This window comes from Vigna umbellata, chromosome 7 (assembly GCF_029865625.1).
Source record: "Vigna umbellata cultivar VRB3 chromosome 7, Vumbellata_1.0, whole genome shotgun sequence".
Lineage (NCBI taxonomy): Eukaryota > Viridiplantae > Streptophyta > Magnoliopsida > Fabales > Fabaceae > Vigna > Vigna umbellata.
In genome coordinates, this window is record NC_142171.1 from 43,811,162 (window position 1) to 43,829,336 (window position 18,175).

Consider the following 18,175-nt stretch of genomic DNA (forward strand, 5'->3'; position numbering starts at 1 on the left):
TGATTTGAACTTGTATCCTCTATCAGACCGAACAACTTTAATATGTTTGTTTGTCTCCTTCTCAACCATCACTCTAAACTTCTTGAATATTTTGAACACTTAAGATTTTTCTTTCAAGAAGTATACCCATGACTTTCTTGAAAAATCATCAACAAACAAAACAAATACCACTCACCACTTACCACTAAATGATTCAGGGCTAATTAGTCTAAACACATCAGTATGTATCAAATCGAGTTGCTCCCCTGCTTAGTTCTTGGCACTACTTGAAAACGATGTCCTCGATTGTTTGTTAAGTACGCGTTCTTCACAAAACTTTCCATCAAACTCAATGCTCGACAATCCACGAACCATGCCTTTCCTCACCAAGTCGGTCAGTCCACCAAAATGTAAGTGACCAAACAAAAAATACCACAACATTGCTTCATCTTCCACATTAACTTAAAGCATCTCTCTTTAATAATCTTCAAGTCTAGTTTATACATCTTGGTTTTCCTCATTTATACTCGGACAATCAAATGTCCGAGTTTGTCCTTCGATTGTAATACTCAATCTTTCATTAAATTTGAGTGACCCTTCTTCATTAGTTATCACATGCTAAGAATATTGCTTTTGAAATCAGGTACATAGTACATGTCACAAATCTCCCCAACTTGATCAACCTTATGTGAGTACTAAATTGTTTTTATGCCTTTTACTACAACCTTTGAATCATATCTAAAAGACATGTGTCTGACATCAACTTTAGTAAGGCTTTGAAAAATTATTCGTCTCCACACATATGGTTGCTCGCTCCTGTGTCAAGGTACCACACTGAGTTGGTTGAATGGCTTGGTTGTACTATCGAGTTTAATAGTTCAATTGTTTTGTCTGAGATACTGATCAATATGAAATCAATTCCCAAGCTTTGTGACATCATCAACAGACCGACCTCATTCTCTTTGACTTTCTCTCTAAGAAAGTTGGTCAGCACATCCTTCCTATTTTGAGATTGACACTCTTTTGCAAAGTGAGTGACCTTGTCATAATTGTAACATTTGTTCAATTTACAATCATTTGCAGAATGATTGTGCTTATCACATTTGAAGCATTAAATGTTTGTTGTCTAGGTTGACATCTCTCTTCTTCATGTCTTCCTTGACCTTGCAACCATCTCCTTTACCTCTTGACTTTTTCGTTTGCTTCGAGTGTTTTAGATGTAATATTGCTTATCCTTTTTAATTGTTGCTTTTAATTAGAACGCATGTTAAGTGACTTCACCTTCTTCTTCTTCTTCCACTACTTATGAGTCTTAAAGGACTCGACAAATGTTTCAATAGTAAGCATTCATAGATCCTTAAACTCTTTAATCTCATATACCATATTTTCAAAGTCATCAACCAATAATCTCAAAATCTTCTTCACCACTCAATTAGATAACAACACCTTTATTATTGAGTTAGTTCGCCATAGTTTCGATTTGAGTAATGTTCTTGACTAGTTCCTTTCTCTCCTTCATTCTCATGCTCTTCAATTTTGAGTGTTTATAACCTCACCTACTTCAGTAGAACATTTGCCTTATACACATTTTCTATAATATCTCACAATTCTTTTTATATTATTTGCATTTACAATATTTTCAAAATCAAACTTGTTCACACCTTAGTATAAAATGTACAAAATTGTCTTGTACAAAATTGATATGCGATTATAATGTAATCATCCGAACATTCGATTAAGTTCACTTTTTTTTCTTCACAATACCACTTTTTACCCGCTCTCAATTTTCTTGGATGAGCCTCCAATTGTCATGAGACATGAACCCACAAAGAGAGGTCATATATTGTATATTTCATACAAGAAAAAAATAGTAATACGACACATTTTTACATTTATTTAACACATAATATAAAGATAAAATAACCATAAAAATATAAAGTTTTGTATTTTATTATGAAAGAAAAGTGAAAAAGGTAAGCAAAGATTGCGTTGAATGTAAAAAAATTTATGTGTGAAAAAATCATTTTTCTAATTTAAAACTTACATTTGACTTTTCATCTACAAGACCCAATGCCTCTTGTTATTACAAAACATATTATATTGTCCATTAACCTCCAAATCATAATGTACACATAATGACTTTTGCTCTCCAAACCCTCATTTAAGTTTACCAACCCATCATTTAAGTTTACCCTAATAATGTATTGAATATTTTGGTTCATACGTAACATAATAAAAAACAATAATAATAATAATAGTATAAATGCCAATGAGGTGTCAACAAATATCAGACCAGATTTTAAAAACTCTACCCATATCCATTTTCACATGGTAATAGGAGACACGAAAGAATGCTATTGAAGAAAATGGAAGAAAATGAATAGGCGAGTGAGACACAAATCACAAACATAGTGTTAGAACCGTATGATGGCTGCAACAGATATTCGATTCATCCAAACAAACAGATTCCTATATTGATTACAGACTCCACAAATACTAATCTTCCAAGTAGCTTCATATGATATTATAGTGGTAACAAACTAACACAAGACCAAGAAAGACTCTTAAGGGACTCGAAAACATAAAAACAACAGCTGAATCGCGTTAAACCATTGATCTCAGGGAATTCAGTCATCTTCCTTTTTTCCCACTCTGGATCCAGCAATAAAGCTTTGATTAGACAAAAGGCGGTCCCGAATACCTTAAGTCCTGCTTTTGGACTTTTCCATGGCCCTGGGAGCTGAGGCAAAAAAACTCCACTTAAGCAAACTGAGGCGTAATTATTTTATATAAGGTAAACAGTATTATTATTGTTGTTAATATTTAAATCGACATTGGCTGACGAGATAGATCATGCTATGGAACTAAACATCAAGTTATAGAGTTTCAAAACAAAAAGGTCTATATGCAGTTCCCTTGACAACAGAAATGATCCAACCACTAAAATTTTGTGGTAAAATTGCAATATGTTAGCAGACAAAAATTCCTTTTAAAACTGCACCCAAATATCCAATATATATTGACTTGCAGCATTTAGTTTAACGGTTAATCGACATAAGACCGAATTTTACAGTGACAGAACCACACGCAATTTTGCATAAATGAATATATGAAATATTCCTCAGAAAAGCATATACAGATATTCAAGTTATCTCTTAAGAACGTGTTAGAACACAATCTGCTGCAGGTATAGTTCATATGTCCGTCTCAAATTAAGTATGTCAATTTAATAGTTCACGTGAATCTTCCACATTAGGCATAGCGAGTGACGGTAAAATAAATCATTGGTGAGAATACACACCTAAGCCAATGGCATCAGAACCCTTCATAATTTTCAGCCTTTTGCAAGTATCAATGAACATTCTGCAACAATTTGTACAAATGAAGTTGAGTGGAAAAGGGATGTAAACCAGTAGAGGAAAGCAAAAATCTCAAGCCATTAGTCAGTTCATTTGTTGGTACAAATATTGACTAATTTGCACCAAGACCTGATGATGTCTACATAGACAGAACATAAAACATACGAACAAAGTATATGGCAGAATTAACAGTAAAAATCGTATTCAGCTGAAAAAGCCCTAGCCATGATAAATTCTTTAGATTGATACTACTGTTCAAGTCTATACATACATAAAAAATGGGAAAATAATAGAAACGGTGCTAGAAAAGATAAAAATAAATCCCTACAGACTAAACGAGGAGTATACGTATGCTTCATCACTTCCCAAAGGCCCCATACCTGAATTAACCATTACAATCCCCTACTTTCCCCTCCCACTCATTAGCCACTGCCACTCAGGCATTCTGTTAAGAAGCAAGTCATCCCTTCGCTATCCTCCATTTTACCCTTCCTCACCTGCATGAGCTAAACTTCACTTTCCAACCTCATCTCTATAGCAAACACCAAAGTAGCAGACTAGCAGTATATTCTATTTTATCAACTATATTTATATCTGTTAAACTAGTTCAAATTTGACTACAAATAGATCAATATGGTGCATGCTAAATGACTCTATCAAAGTATATATCGTTTCTGCAAAGAAAATGTTTTTAGAACATCTCAAAGAGTTGATATACCTACTTTCTTCTTCGGAAAAGGACTTTGCCCGTTAATTGAGTGTTGCTGTACTCGAGCTATATATCATTTTATATTTCAGTTCATATTTGTCATAAACGGCATATTTCGCATTTAAAATATGCTATGCACAAAAACTAGTTTTATAGCAAGCTCTCAGTTGCCATGCCCCTGAATAGCACATTAAAGGAATTTGGCTGTTATTTCATACAACTTACAACTATTTTGTATCCTTCTCTAGTGTATACTCTCCTAAAATTAGAAGAATTGGCTGAAAGAAGAAATAACAGGATATCATTGGTCATTAATTCTTGCACTCAACCATTTGTTATCATATTTCGAATCAAACTAAGTTGATTATCCTTCTAGATGATTGTAAAGTAAGCAAGATTCTGGAATTACTAATAAAACTTGACTTCGGGTCTTTTCAAAATACTGGAAAATAATAACGCCAGCATACTTGTTGCATGATTTGAACAAGAATGTGATTGATCACTAGACTCAGCGTTCAAGGCATATACACAAACAATTAATCAGACTCTTGCTCTAATTTTTTATCACCTCAACGACTAGTAACCAAAATGATCTCCAATTAATTTTTCAATTTCCAAATTGTTTGATAATTGAAAATTTGCAAGAAATTACATATGTGCCCAATAATAATTATTACCCTTTACACCTTTTTAGGTTATATAATTGCTAAATCACCCAACCACATAATCAAAGAAACATCTATAATTACTATAACTCGGAAAATATAATGAGAACAAAAAAATGACAAAGGACACGAAGAATTTAGGTGTACTTACTCCCAGGGTACATCCCCTACAAGCATCCAGTCTCCATCTTTATCTTCATAAGTGACGACATACTCTGAACCGTGCAGAAGATCCCTCAGCTTACTCTCACTCAACATTTCTCTTCCTGGAGCTCCATGGGAACCACACTGACCTGATTGTAAACAAGTACCAAAGACACAATCCAGAATAAAATTAAAATAACCATCAAATAATTTTTAAAACAAATCATTAGTAGAAACCAATTTACTGCTAAGTAAATAGAGCTGCAAAAGCTCACCTAAGGTAAAACAGCTGAACATTTTCTCAAGTGCAGAAGATAGCTCCTGATATGTTGAATAACTTCTTAGATCTACTTTCCTAAGATAGGGAGCACCATCCATGCTGACCTTCACAAAGAGTGCGCCACCACCGGGTTTTCCATCCACTTCATCATTGTTCTTGTTGGATGTAGTGGCCATGGAGTTTTTCCTAAATGATCTTATAGGAGGCCAACCGACAACCTGTGCCCTGCAAAACGGATTTTACGTAATTAGCATACCTAGAACACAAGGAAAATCCAATTTATGGAGTTCGTTTGTCCAACTTCTAAAATCACGTGAAAGCTATGATTCCTTGAGTAGATAGATTCCACTTACTTAGAAGCCGGTGCACTGCCACTTATAGAAGCACCTGTATGGTTATGACCAGTTCCATTATTAGCTGAACAAGGCCGTTCTTGCAACTTGCTTGGAATTTCTTTCATTGCAGAAGGCTGAGCACAAGAAGGCCTAGGTGACAGCATTGCGTTCATCCCCGTATTACCAGTAAACTTCCCCTGCACGAAAGATTGCGACAGCAAATCTCAGACACAGAAAAAAAAAATCATTTCTCACAATATTAAGAACTTCAAGCATCTCTTCTAACCTGAGAAAACCCATCCATGGTATCAGCAAAACCTCTCTTGTTGCCGGAAACAACAGTTTTCTGGGACGACAAGCAAATCCCGTCTTTAGTAGGAACTAATGGGAACAGTGGCTTCTCGTCGAGCTTTGCTGAGCTTAAAGAGAAAAGATCAGGATCTCTTTCAGGTGACTGTGACCCGGGAAGACCCAGCCTCAACTCCGTAGCCTTCAAATTCATGTTCTCCTTTTTCTCATCACCCAAGCCTGGCACAGTAGATGCACAGCTATCCACTGATGAGCAATCAGACAACCCTAAGTAATTCCTTTCTTTCAATCCAGCCCCATTCTGAGAGAAACAATCCAAGGACTGCGAAGAACCAGACGCTACAGTCGACGACACCTTGCTCAGCCCATCCTCCTCCGTTACCACCGCCGGCGGCGACATCACACTCCAAACACAATCAAACCAAACTGCCAAAAACTGAAACAGTAAAAGTCAAATCCATCGTTCACTCCAAATTAACAGCAACCCAAAAAGCCCTATGCTAACAACAAAACACCATTTATGAGAAAATCACGCTTCAGCATGATGAAAAAAAGGTCCAATCATAACGATCACGCCATTAACTAGCAACTCAGCCAACAACCAATCACAGTGAAAAACAAATAAGTAAAAGTAAATAATTAGCATGCATGGGTTTTACTGTTACAGAGTTAAGCATAAAAAAAAAGATAATTATAACAGAATCACAACATTAAGACACATAAACAACCTTGCGAGTAAGTAATTAAAGGAAGACTTAGCAAAATAGGACGCCCTACTACTCCCTTCCTATTTCTAGTTCACTCTTCTTCGCAACCTCAGCCTCTACAGCAAATAATAAGCAAACACAAAGCTCAAAAGCTAAGTAGATCCGCGCTCGCGCAAATTCCTCAGCAGTTTTTTTCAGAAAAGAAGAAGAAGAAGAAGAAGAAACAGAATAGGAGTACATTCTACCTGAAAGTGCCGAGAAAGATAATCGATGAAGAAATCTTTGAAAAAAGAGGAACAGTTACAAGTAAGAGAAGAGAATTTGAAGTAGTACGCACCTAAGGAAGCGAGTTTTGGTATATCAGAGACCGAAAAAAACTGCTACTGATTTTGTGGAAATATTTCGCAAGAAAATGCTAAAGGGAGAAAGTGAAGCAGAGTGAGAAAGTTTAAGGGCCTTCCATAAGCAGAAAGAAACAAAAGCTTTTGGGGAGATATGAGTGGAGAAGCTGAATGAATGAAGCCTTAAGACAGAAAAACCAAACAAAAGCGATTAAACGCAATTATAGTACTGAGGGGCAAAACGGAGAATAAATGGCGGAGGCTGTGTCCATTTGTTAGTTTGATAACAATGATATGGACTCCGGATTTTGCGTTGGACGGTAGCGATGCATTCTGACGGAGAAATCAAAACCGTCCATTCCCTCACCACATGGAGACACGAAATTAAATATCTTGTCGCTGTTAACAGGTGCTACAACGTTGCCGTTTGGAATTTCGAAATGTCGCATTTACCCTTGTGTGGTTTGTGAACGAAAACGTATAACCATAAATTGTTGACACATGCACTATTACACTGTTTGTATTGTGAATGTGATTAACTGAGTGGAGATAGTTATGAATGAATGAATTTTCAATACCAAATACATGTTAGTCAACATGGTTATCATTGAATAAATTCAGCGTCAAGGAATCTGATTATTATGTTTTTTATGCATTTGTTTAACTTAAACATGGTGTACTACAAATTGTTTAGAAAATACAGGAGAGGAAAATATAATTAACTCCTTTGATAAACATCAAATAATGATAGTGATGTCTCTTTCTTCGAAAAAAAAACATGTCAGCATGGAATGTTTAATTATATGCATTACAAGAAGATAAGAAGTGTGAGAAAAAATTAAAACTATGGATGGAAGCTAAAATCGTTAATAAAGTTGTATTACATCTGTAATATTAATTGACTAATTGATTTGGATAGGTTGATTATAAAACAAAATCAAATAAAAGAAATCAAACTTATAAAATATCAAAGTTTACACTTTAAAATTTTCAATTTAAAAATGAAAAAATACACTAGTAGATTAGTGGTGATGAATTATTTGCACAAATAAGATTAGGCAGGGAAGGAAAAGAATCCATTGGGAGTCGCATGCGCAAATTCAAAAGGTAAAGTTGATTTTCACTGTCAGTGTATTTTTCTTTGACTTATTTTTGAGCTGAGCTGAGCTGAAAATAAGAGGATCAAAGATCCCATCTGAATGCGCATGAATGAATGAATGCGGTGCAGAAATACTGCCAGTACAATTGTTGAATACTTCATTAATGGTCTTGGATCCTAGCTTACTGAATTGAATAAACTAATCTTATACGAAATAGTTAATAGAAAAGCGTTATGATTATTGGATGTGGGACTTACTGTGTAGCATGGGAAAGGTATCCAAGGGCATAGGTGAAGGTTTTACGGACATAAATAATGAGTGCAGGGGAATCATGGCATAATCCTCTGATTCACACACAATTTTCAGATCTCTGCTTGTGGTACAAGTCAACCATACCATCATCTTCTGTCTCGCACATTCAATTCAATGTCGGGATTGCTCTAATGACCTAATAAATCATCATGAAAGCTTCAGATGCAACAAAAGACGAGTAAAATAGAGTGGGGAAATGAAAGTTTTAATAATATTTGACAGATGTTTTTATTAGAATGGCGCCACTTGATTGATTATGGAGTGGTTTGGGATGTGGAAAAGCATATAGATATATATATTTTTGAAGATGGTTTGATGAAAATATTGTTAGATAAGTGGAAGGAAGAATGGGAAAAAGGTAAAGGGAGACAAGAATGCGGCAATTGAAATGGGTTTGCCGGGTGTTGAGGAGGACAGATAACACCCTCCACCCTCATCACCCATCTTTTTTCATCATTACCAATTTCTCTTTCTCTATGCCTATTCTCTAGACTCTACCCATAGCCACACTCCTTATTCCTAATAGTCATGTTTCTTTGTTTTTATGTTTCATACCTCTCCTACCCTACCCTACTACCCTCCCTATCATCACCATACGTCACTCCTCACTAATTTCAATTCCTAATCACCTTTTTCTTTTTACTTCAAAAATTACTACTACTGTCAAATTTTATTTTAAAATACAACTAAAACATGATAAACTATATTTAAATTTAATTACGGGTATTCATTAATCTTATTTGTGACTGAATTCGTGTGCGTTAGGTATGTGATTGATAAGAATGGGAAAGGAAGAAGAACCCAAAAACCTGACTCTTACAATATACTATTGCTACAACATTGATTTTTGGAATCTAAATAGACATATAATAAGATTGAAAGGAAGGAAATAAATGTTTGATTGGGTTGAGAGGGTCAGGTTTTGCGGGGCTCTGCTACGACACAGGGACCCAATGCCGGAACCACTCCGCTTTTGCCGCTATCCACTCTTTTTATTTTCTCTATTTTTTAGTTACTTCAATCTGAGACGTTGGATGAAAGCTGAATAGTGGATTAATGGCGTTGGAGTTATAGACGGAGTTTGAGAGAGAGAGAGAGTGGCACGTGTGTGGCTCGTGACTGACAGAGAAAGCAACAACGCAGTAGGGTCAAACCACTTTTTTATGTTTTGTGGCGAATGAAACAGGTGGGGCCCATCCTAAATTCCTACTCTACACTCACGTGTGAACCCTTTAATTGGTGACCGAGACTCTGCGTGCGTGCGTGCGTGCGTTGTGAGTTTATGTTACTCTGCTTAAGAGACCAACCACACCTTAGCGTGCACCACTCTTAACAAGGTACAATCCACCGTGAACCATTAACCTTCTCATTTTCGATGGATTTTCTTTTATTTCTAAAAGAATGTTATAATATGTAAAATAATATAATGAATTTTCACTTATAATAATCTTTTGGATCAGGTTCTGGGTTACACGTTCGACGTTTGCCTTTGCTCTTGAAAGTGGCCCAAGCTCATACCCGTGGCCCATTAGTATTTAAAAAAGACCCAATTCCGTTACGTGATTCGGTCCGTTAGCGTCTGAGAACTAACAAGATGTTATGATTGTCATTCTAACCCTAAAGCCATCTTTGCATCCAAAACCAAGAAAAACACCACCAGTGGATACAAGCATTTTATCTGTATTAACCACCAGTGAATCATTTTATCTCCATTTCATCTTTTTTTTTTATGCAATCATATTTTCCTGAAGTCAAGCTTGTTTTTATTTACTAGATTTATTTCTTATTCACTCATTTCAAACACTTAAAAGATATTAAATGTAAAATAAACACAAAATAACTAAATTATAAGAAAACTCACAAACAAGATAAATTCAAAGATTAAAGTGATTGGAAAAGGACCAAAAAATATAAACTTATCACATAGTATAAGTGTGATTATCATGCAGAGATTTCATCTCATCCTGCATTGCATCCAACCACTTTTGTTTTTCTTCACTTTTAATGGCCTCCTCATAACATTCAGGTTCTTCGTCATCAATCAAAATTACATATTCATTGGTAGAGTACTTCTTAGAAGGTTGTTTTGGCCTATCAGATCTTTGGGGTTGAGCTTCTAGTGACTTAGGTACATCACCAAGACTGTCAACTAGTGACATATCATGTTCCTCTTCATCAACATTATCAATAGGAACATCCAAGTCATCTCCAATTTGCTGATTATCAATATCACCATGTTGTTCATCATCATAAACATCAATATCCAAATCATTAATAGACAACCGAATTGGATCAAAATCAGCCACATTACCATCTTCCTTAGGTGTAGACTTTTCCACCTTATCAATATCTTCAATGGTTTGATCTTCCATGAATTGCACATCACGACTTCTAACAACTTTCTTTTCAACGGGATCATACAACTTGTAGCCAAATTCATCCTGACCAAAGCCAATGAAGATGCATTACCTTGTCTTCACATCCAACTTGGATCTTTCATCCTTTGGAACATGAACAAATGCTTTACAACCGAAGACACGCAAATGATCATAAGTAACATTCTTGCCAAACCAAATCTTGTCTGGCACCTCAGAATTCAAAGCAACTGCAAGACTTAGATTAATAACATGCACTACTGTAAACAATGTCTCACCCCATAAATGCTTAGGCAATTTTGCTTCAGAAAGCATACACTTAACTCTTTCAATCAATGTCTTATTCATCCTCTCTGCTAAACCATTCAACTGAGGAGTTTTGGGAGGAGTCTTCTCATGTGCAATATCATACTGTCTACAATAAGCATCAAATGGTCCACAATATTCACCATCATTGTCAATACGAATGTGCTTTAGCTTATTGGTTGACTGTCTCTCAACCAAAGCATGGAATTGTTTAAACTTGTCCAACACTTGGTCATTTCTCTGTAAAGCATAAACCCAAAGCTTCCTGGAACAATCATCAATAAAAGTAACAAAGTAGAGTGCACCACTAAAATACTTTACCTTTAATGGGCCACAAACATCAGAATGCATCAATTCAAGCAACTTTGACTTCTTGGAAAGAGGATGCTTCTTGAAGGATACTCTGGTTTGTTTACCAGCCATGCAATGAGAACATTTCTCCAACTCTACACTATTCAATCCTGAGAGAACATCCTTTTTAACTAAGCAGTTAAGTCCTTTTTCACTGATATGCCCAAGCCTTCTATGCCACAAAGATGACTCCATATACATGGCATTCACATTATCTTTAGCAACCAAAGCTTTTGTCCAGTAAAGCTTAGAGTTTTTCTCCCGCTTAGCCACAATCAAGTTACCTTTGGTGAGCTTCCACTTTCCAGAACCAAAGTGGTTATCAAATCCACCATCATCAAGTACCTGCACAAAAATCAAGTTAAAGCGAACATCTGGAGCATGTTTAACTCCTCTAAGCAACAACTGCATCCCCATGTTGGTTTGCAAGTGAATATCACCAACACCAATAGCCTTAGACACTGTAGCACTACCCATCTTCAATACTCCAAAATCACTAGGTGTATAAGATGTGAAGAACTCCTTCCTGGATGTAATATGCAGTGTAACACCACTATCAATTATCCACATGCTCTCATCAGATACAAGATTAATAGTGTCATAATCACGAAGACAAATAAGGTCACCACATGTAGTAGTAGTAGTAACACGATCACCATCATCGATATCTTTTTCTCTTTACTTACCCTTTTTGTCTTTGTTCTCTTTCTTCAACAAAAAATAGTTCTTCTTTATATGTCCTGTTTTGTGACAATAGTGACACTTCATATTCTTGTATCGAGACCTGGACTTGCTCCTTCTTTTATCTATACCACTATTTTGTTCTTTCTTCTGGCTTCTCCCCCTATTCTCTGTAATAAGCACTTCTGAATGAGATGAAAATTTTTCACAAATAACAAATCCTTCATCTTGTCTTTCCATAGGTGATAAGTTTCTTCATTCAAAGGAATCAATTTTGTATGCGCCTCCATCATTCACGCAAACTAAACAGTCCCTTAACTAAAGAGCTCTCATGCCACTCTGATGGGAAATGGCCAAAAAATATAACAACTTATCAAACAGTAATAACGCAACGGAAATTCAATCGCCCTTTCTTGCGAGAATCTGTCAGGAGCACCAAACAAATGGAACAAAAATAGAATCCAAAGCACAAAGAGACACCAACAGTTTTTAGCGTGGAAAACCCCTCAATGCAAGGGTAAAAACCACGAGTCGTCCAGACCAAAGAAAAATCCACTATGATCAGTAATAGGGTACAAAAGAGTCTCCAGTAATAACACCGAATGATGTGTTTAATAAGCCAATTTAAATGAGCACAAATGCTTACAAATGAGAACAAAGAAGATGAAAAATCTCCAAAACAGGACTGCTGGTGCGGGACCGATTTCTCCCAATCTACAACTTCGACATACGATCCGAACGGTCAGAATGAAGAACCATATGTCTGGAACCTACTATCCAAAATCAGCTCGATCCAACGGTGAACGACTTCACAACGACAAAAAGAACCAGTACAGGTTTAGGGTCATGCGGGAATGGCTTTCTCTCTTTCTTTTTCTCTTACTTTGGCTTTTTCCTCTCTTCAAATGACTCTAATGTGCCCAACTAATCTGACCCATCTCTATTTGACCTAGTGAGACCTAAAGCATAACATCCCAAAATATATAGTATAGATTATATTACAGAAAAGTTAAATGAATGATAAAATAATACAATTATCCATCTAAAGTATAAAGTGATATCTTTACAGTCATCCAAAAAAAACTATAAATTTAAAACTTTATATACAGACTGAAGATTGTTCAAAACTATACACAAGGCCCTACTGAACTAAATCAACTACTCAGCAGCATCACCTCCATCCAATGCTTGCTCCAGAGAGACATCTTCTTCCGCTGCTCACATCCAAAGGATGGTCATTATAGAAGAAGAACACCAGAACATACAAAATACAAGCACACAATAGGGTAAACTAGTTTAAACAAAGATTAATCATACATCAATTTATTTAACTTCATACAAGCATATTATTCATTCACATCACTTATACCCTTCACACATAACGCCACACTGCATCCATTCTAAACTTACTTGAATCTCAACTAGAGATTTCACTTTAATCACAACATAGGACACCACCATGTCTCCTTTCCTTGAGGATCATGGAATTACGTCCATTAACCATACTTGAACTTTAAACTTTTAAATACAACACACATCAATAACTACTGATATTACATGATACAACTTCAAATTACTTCATACAACACTCAATGTTCATTTAAAACAACTTAAGATCACAAGAGAAATGAACTAGAACTGAACCCTTCGCATAGCGCACACCTTCACACAGTGAAGTTATAAGCTTCTCGCACAGCGACCTAACTCGCCTTGCGAAATCCTTAAACAGAGACCAACTCTTATTAACCCTCGCATAACGTCCCAACTCGCTATGCGAGAACCTTAGACAGAGACTCAGGCTTCCTAAACACTCGCAGAGCGAGACCCACTCGTTGTTCGAATAAAAAGAATAATGGTTCCAAACCCCAATCAGTCGCATAGCGATTTGATTCGCTATGCGAATTTTCAAACAGAGAGCAACCCTCTCAAACCGCTCACACAACGCATCCATCGCTATGCGAGTGCCTTGGCAGAGAGCACCTCGCCAAGGTGACTCGCTATGCGAGTGCCTTGGCAAAGAGCACCTCGCCAAGGTGACTCGCTATGCGAATCCATTCGCACAACGAGTCTACATAATCTGCATAACGAAATTCTACAGAATTATGCAACTCAACCACTCTTTACCAATTCCACTCAACTTTCCCAACTTCTAACACTCCTAATTCGTTTTATATTGTTAATTAGACTTGACTAAGTGATTCTAGACCTTCCTAATCTCAATCTAAAGTGTTTATGCATCAAATCCCACTCCAAAACCTCAATTTCATCAACTTACAGACCCAAATCCTAATTTACCACTTTGAACCTGATTTTAACCAGTTTGATGACTCAAACAAGTCACAAATGACCTGTCTAAACTACCCCAGCAGCCTCTAACAACACTTGACCTCTAATACTCAAATTCACTACCTCACTTCCTCTAAATTGACTCTAAACAAGCTCAAACCACTTCACTTCATACCTACTCACTACCACAACAGATTACTCACATTAATCCAACTTGCCAATTACAACACTTAGATTCATCCAAAACAGTTCATCAACCACACATTACAGTTTCATAATTTCACCCTTTCAACACATTCAATTCAGATTACCCTAAAACTGACAATTTAGTCCTAAGCAGTAAAATACTACCACATTCAACATATATACAAGTCATAAAACAATTTAATACAGTAGCTAGCTCCCCTTACCTCAGAGATACCAGTCCTGCTCATAGAGATACACTGACAATTGACTTGCAACACAAGGAAACTCAATAGAAACCTCCAACTCACCAATTGGTGATAGAGAACAACACTTAGAACCTAAATTGAGCTAGAAAATGGAAGGAAGAACTGTTAACCACATGCAATACAGAAACATTGCATGCTCACAGTCCAATGAAGAACGAACAACAATGGAAACCACTTACCAGCTGAAGAACACTAAATTGATTGGTCCAAAACGAAGCCCTCAACGCCAGGATCACCTAGACACCTCCTGATCGTCGAACAAATAACTCAACAGAGAGAAATTGTAGAGAGAAGTCAAATAACTCTGAGGAATAGAGTTCTAGACAGATGAAGTGTTCTTAGAATAATGAGAAGTGTTTATAAAATTCTATTTATATTATAAGATTATTTTAAAGTAAAATAATCTCTCTCATTATTTTAACACACCTATATGCTCTATAACACTCTATTTTTAGGTTTTTACATAAAGGTCCACGTTATTTGGACCTATTCTCCACATAGAAAGGGAGCCCAATAACCCAACATAAACAAGATAAAAGTTAAGAGATGATTGATTTTATTCACATAAACAAATACATAAAGTAGATAAAAATTAATATTATAGTCATAACGACTTTAGAATATGAAAATCAATTTATATCAAAGTTTATAAAGTTTAAAATATAGATGAATTTTAATTTTACATAAAAGCTTAAAACTAAAAGCATATTTAAATTTTTATTTTATTTCAAAAGTCTCCTATATCTCTCGTTAACTTTGTTGCGGATTGCATATTGATCAATTTAAAACACGAGATAAAATATGAGAAAAATTATCGAAAAGTTCGATGGACAATACGCAGCAGAAAGAAAAAAGATTTGTAATTAACATGATGAAAAAGCGCACACATATAAAATTTGATTTGAGTTGTAGTGTATTGATAGGTATAAAGAAATAAAAGAATGAAAAGAATAATTATATAAAGTAGCATAATGAATAGCATATTTAGGTGGGTGTTGATATTAAAGAGTTAGGGGAAGTGGAAGCAGCATCATATACTGCTTGGATTCCATGGATTTGGCACTGAAGTGAAATGGTCCCAACATTAAGATATACAAAAAAAAATCTCATAGATGCTCATCTAATCTCATCCAAATAGCTCTCTGGATCCAAAAACTGTTACATAAACCATCCTTTATTTAGTCCCAAATCCAATTATCAATAATCACTTACAGAGGATAACCATACTCCATTGTTGTTTCTTTTCCCTAGTCCACTTGTACTCCTCGCTTCTGGATAACACTAATTATTACACACTGAGAAACAAAATAACAAGTGACTTACGTATTTCTGGCATGACAACTTGTGTAGTTGCAACTTATTATGTTAAGAATTAACAAAATTATTTTATTTTAATTTTACCCATTTAAATATATGTACTCTTTGGATATAAGAAATATAGCACGTGCTGATTATATCTTACCATTAAAAAAATAATATAATGGTAAAGTTTTGAGCAATGAAAATGAAAGGCGGCTCTTTTGTAAAGTGAGAAAATAGATGAAGGAGGCAAAAGGAAGTAAGAAAGTATTTGAAGTTGAGACGGCATATATCGTATCTATGGAGATGGTGACAGTGATGCTATCAGTGTTACTAACACATCTCCATCCATTCCATGTCTTCTTCTACCATATTTATTCATTCATTCAATGCATAACTTTCTTCTTCTTCTACTACTTCTTTTTACTTCTTCCCTACCACTCAAGTTGCAAATGTATATGATAGGGTTCACTTTAATGTAATTTTTCATTAAATGAAATTAGGCTGTACTCATTTTTTTCCTCCAAAATTAATAACTTAATTAAGTTGGATCGTCCATTGACTAATTTTTAGAATATTATATATTTAGAAAATTACTTTAAAATAATTGTTTTCTATATTTTTGAAAAAAAAATAGTAAGTATTTAAATTATTTATAATACGTATAAACTTGTATGATAAAATATAATTTTTTAATAAATCATTATAACAATGTTAAATATGTTATTATTTATGCAAAATTGAAATTCATGTTTATCTCAATTTAAAACATGACTTTATAAATTTAGGAACTTGCCAAATTTTCATTATCTTCCTTCACGACGAATGTTCTTATCACTATCTTCATAATTTTATACAATATATATTGTGCTTGGTATTTTTCACGGTGTTATTTTAAATTAATCATAACAATAATAATAATTAACGATGTTTAAGAATAATAATATTTTTTAAAAATTAAAAAACATAACTTTTACAATTATTATTAATATAAAAAATTAATACAAAATGTCAACAAACTTTTTTTCATAATAATAACTCATCTAAATATTTATTTTTTTAATACCAAAAATGAGATGTAGTCTTTATTTATTACTATTATTAATTTTTTTCTCAAATTTATTGAATAAATTTTTAAATAAATTCCAGTTATCTAAAAATCATTTTATATTGTTTTTATCATGAAGGATTATTTGGTAATTTTCATTTTATATTGTTTTCATAACGGTTTATCGAGTATACCTACACAAGACATTCTAATGTAAAAATAGGTTCAAGGTTTCACAATTTAGATATTAATTATGTAATGAATGCAATCATCAATCTCTCTACCTCAAACCTATATTTATTGATTTTGAAATGAATTTATGATTAATAACGACCTAATTATGTTTCTATTATTACTAAGGTTTAATAGGTTCGGAAGTCCCTATATTTGCGAGTTAGTTTCAATTGGGTCCTCCAATTTTGGAAGTGATCAATTGGCTCCCTGTTTTGATAAAATTGAATCCATAATGTCCTTGCCGTTAATCTTAGTAAACGGCGTTAATTTTCTAGCAAGGTGACATGCTGAGGTGGCTTTTAATTAGCACGTGGCACGATGTGTGGAAACCTTCTCCCCTTCCCCTTTCCCGAAACCTTCTCCCCTTCCCCTTTTCCTGAAACCTTCTCCCCTTTCCTTTCCCCTTCCACTTCCCCTTCCCCACCAACTCCAACCTCACCTTCTCCCATCTTTGGGAAACTTTCTTCTCGTCCTCCCACATCCACGCCATCTCCCTGTCGCCGCTACGCCCCTCCTCCGCCCCCTCTACCTCGGTGACATGAAAACTGAAAACCAGTTAAAAAAACTGTAATTAGCTCTATGGGACATTTTCTTTAAGCTGATTTATCCTACTGTTGAATGATTGAGAATCCTTGACAGTGGATTGAATTGAAGAATAGAAATGAATGTAATTGATTTAGGTCATGTGATTTAATGATGGAAATGATTGAATTTGGTTTGCATTTGATAGAATAGAAAAAGAAGAAATTTAAAAGTGAAAAAAATGTAATATATGTTTAAATAAAAGGGGAGAGGAGAAGAATGTCTCTCTTTCTCTAAAAATAGCAACTCAAAATTCCAATCTCTTGAATTTTCTATTCCAGTTGAGTAAATCATCTTTCCCCTTCACTTCACTCCACTTTA

General features: G+C 35.0%; 1 protein-coding gene across 2 annotated transcripts; it reads right to left on the reverse strand.

Moving 5' to 3' along the window:
* Positions 1 to 2,368: 2,368 nt before the first annotated feature.
* On the reverse strand, positions 2,369 to 7,037 carry LOC124832694 (auxin-responsive protein IAA8-like). Of its 2 annotated transcripts, XM_047306963.2 has the most exons (7): positions 6,825 to 7,030; positions 5,758 to 6,216; positions 5,490 to 5,668; positions 5,132 to 5,361; positions 4,864 to 5,005; positions 3,281 to 3,342; positions 2,369 to 2,719 (listed from the first exon to the last, which is right to left on the reverse strand). In XM_047306963.2, exons 2-7 carry the CDS (start codon positions 6,178 to 6,180, stop codon positions 2,682 to 2,684), a joined length of 1,074 nt encoding a protein of 357 aa, XP_047162919.1. In that variant the 5' UTR covers positions 6,181 to 6,216; positions 6,825 to 7,030; the 3' UTR covers positions 2,369 to 2,681. The 2 variants fall into 2 exon arrangements, with proteins under 2 accessions (XP_047162919.1, XP_087950604.1); XM_088094478.1 differs by lacking the exons at positions 2,369 to 2,719; positions 3,281 to 3,342 and adding an exon at positions 3,542 to 3,835 and having other exon boundaries at positions 6,825 to 7,037.
* Between the last annotated feature and the right edge of the window lie 11,138 nt (positions 7,038 to 18,175).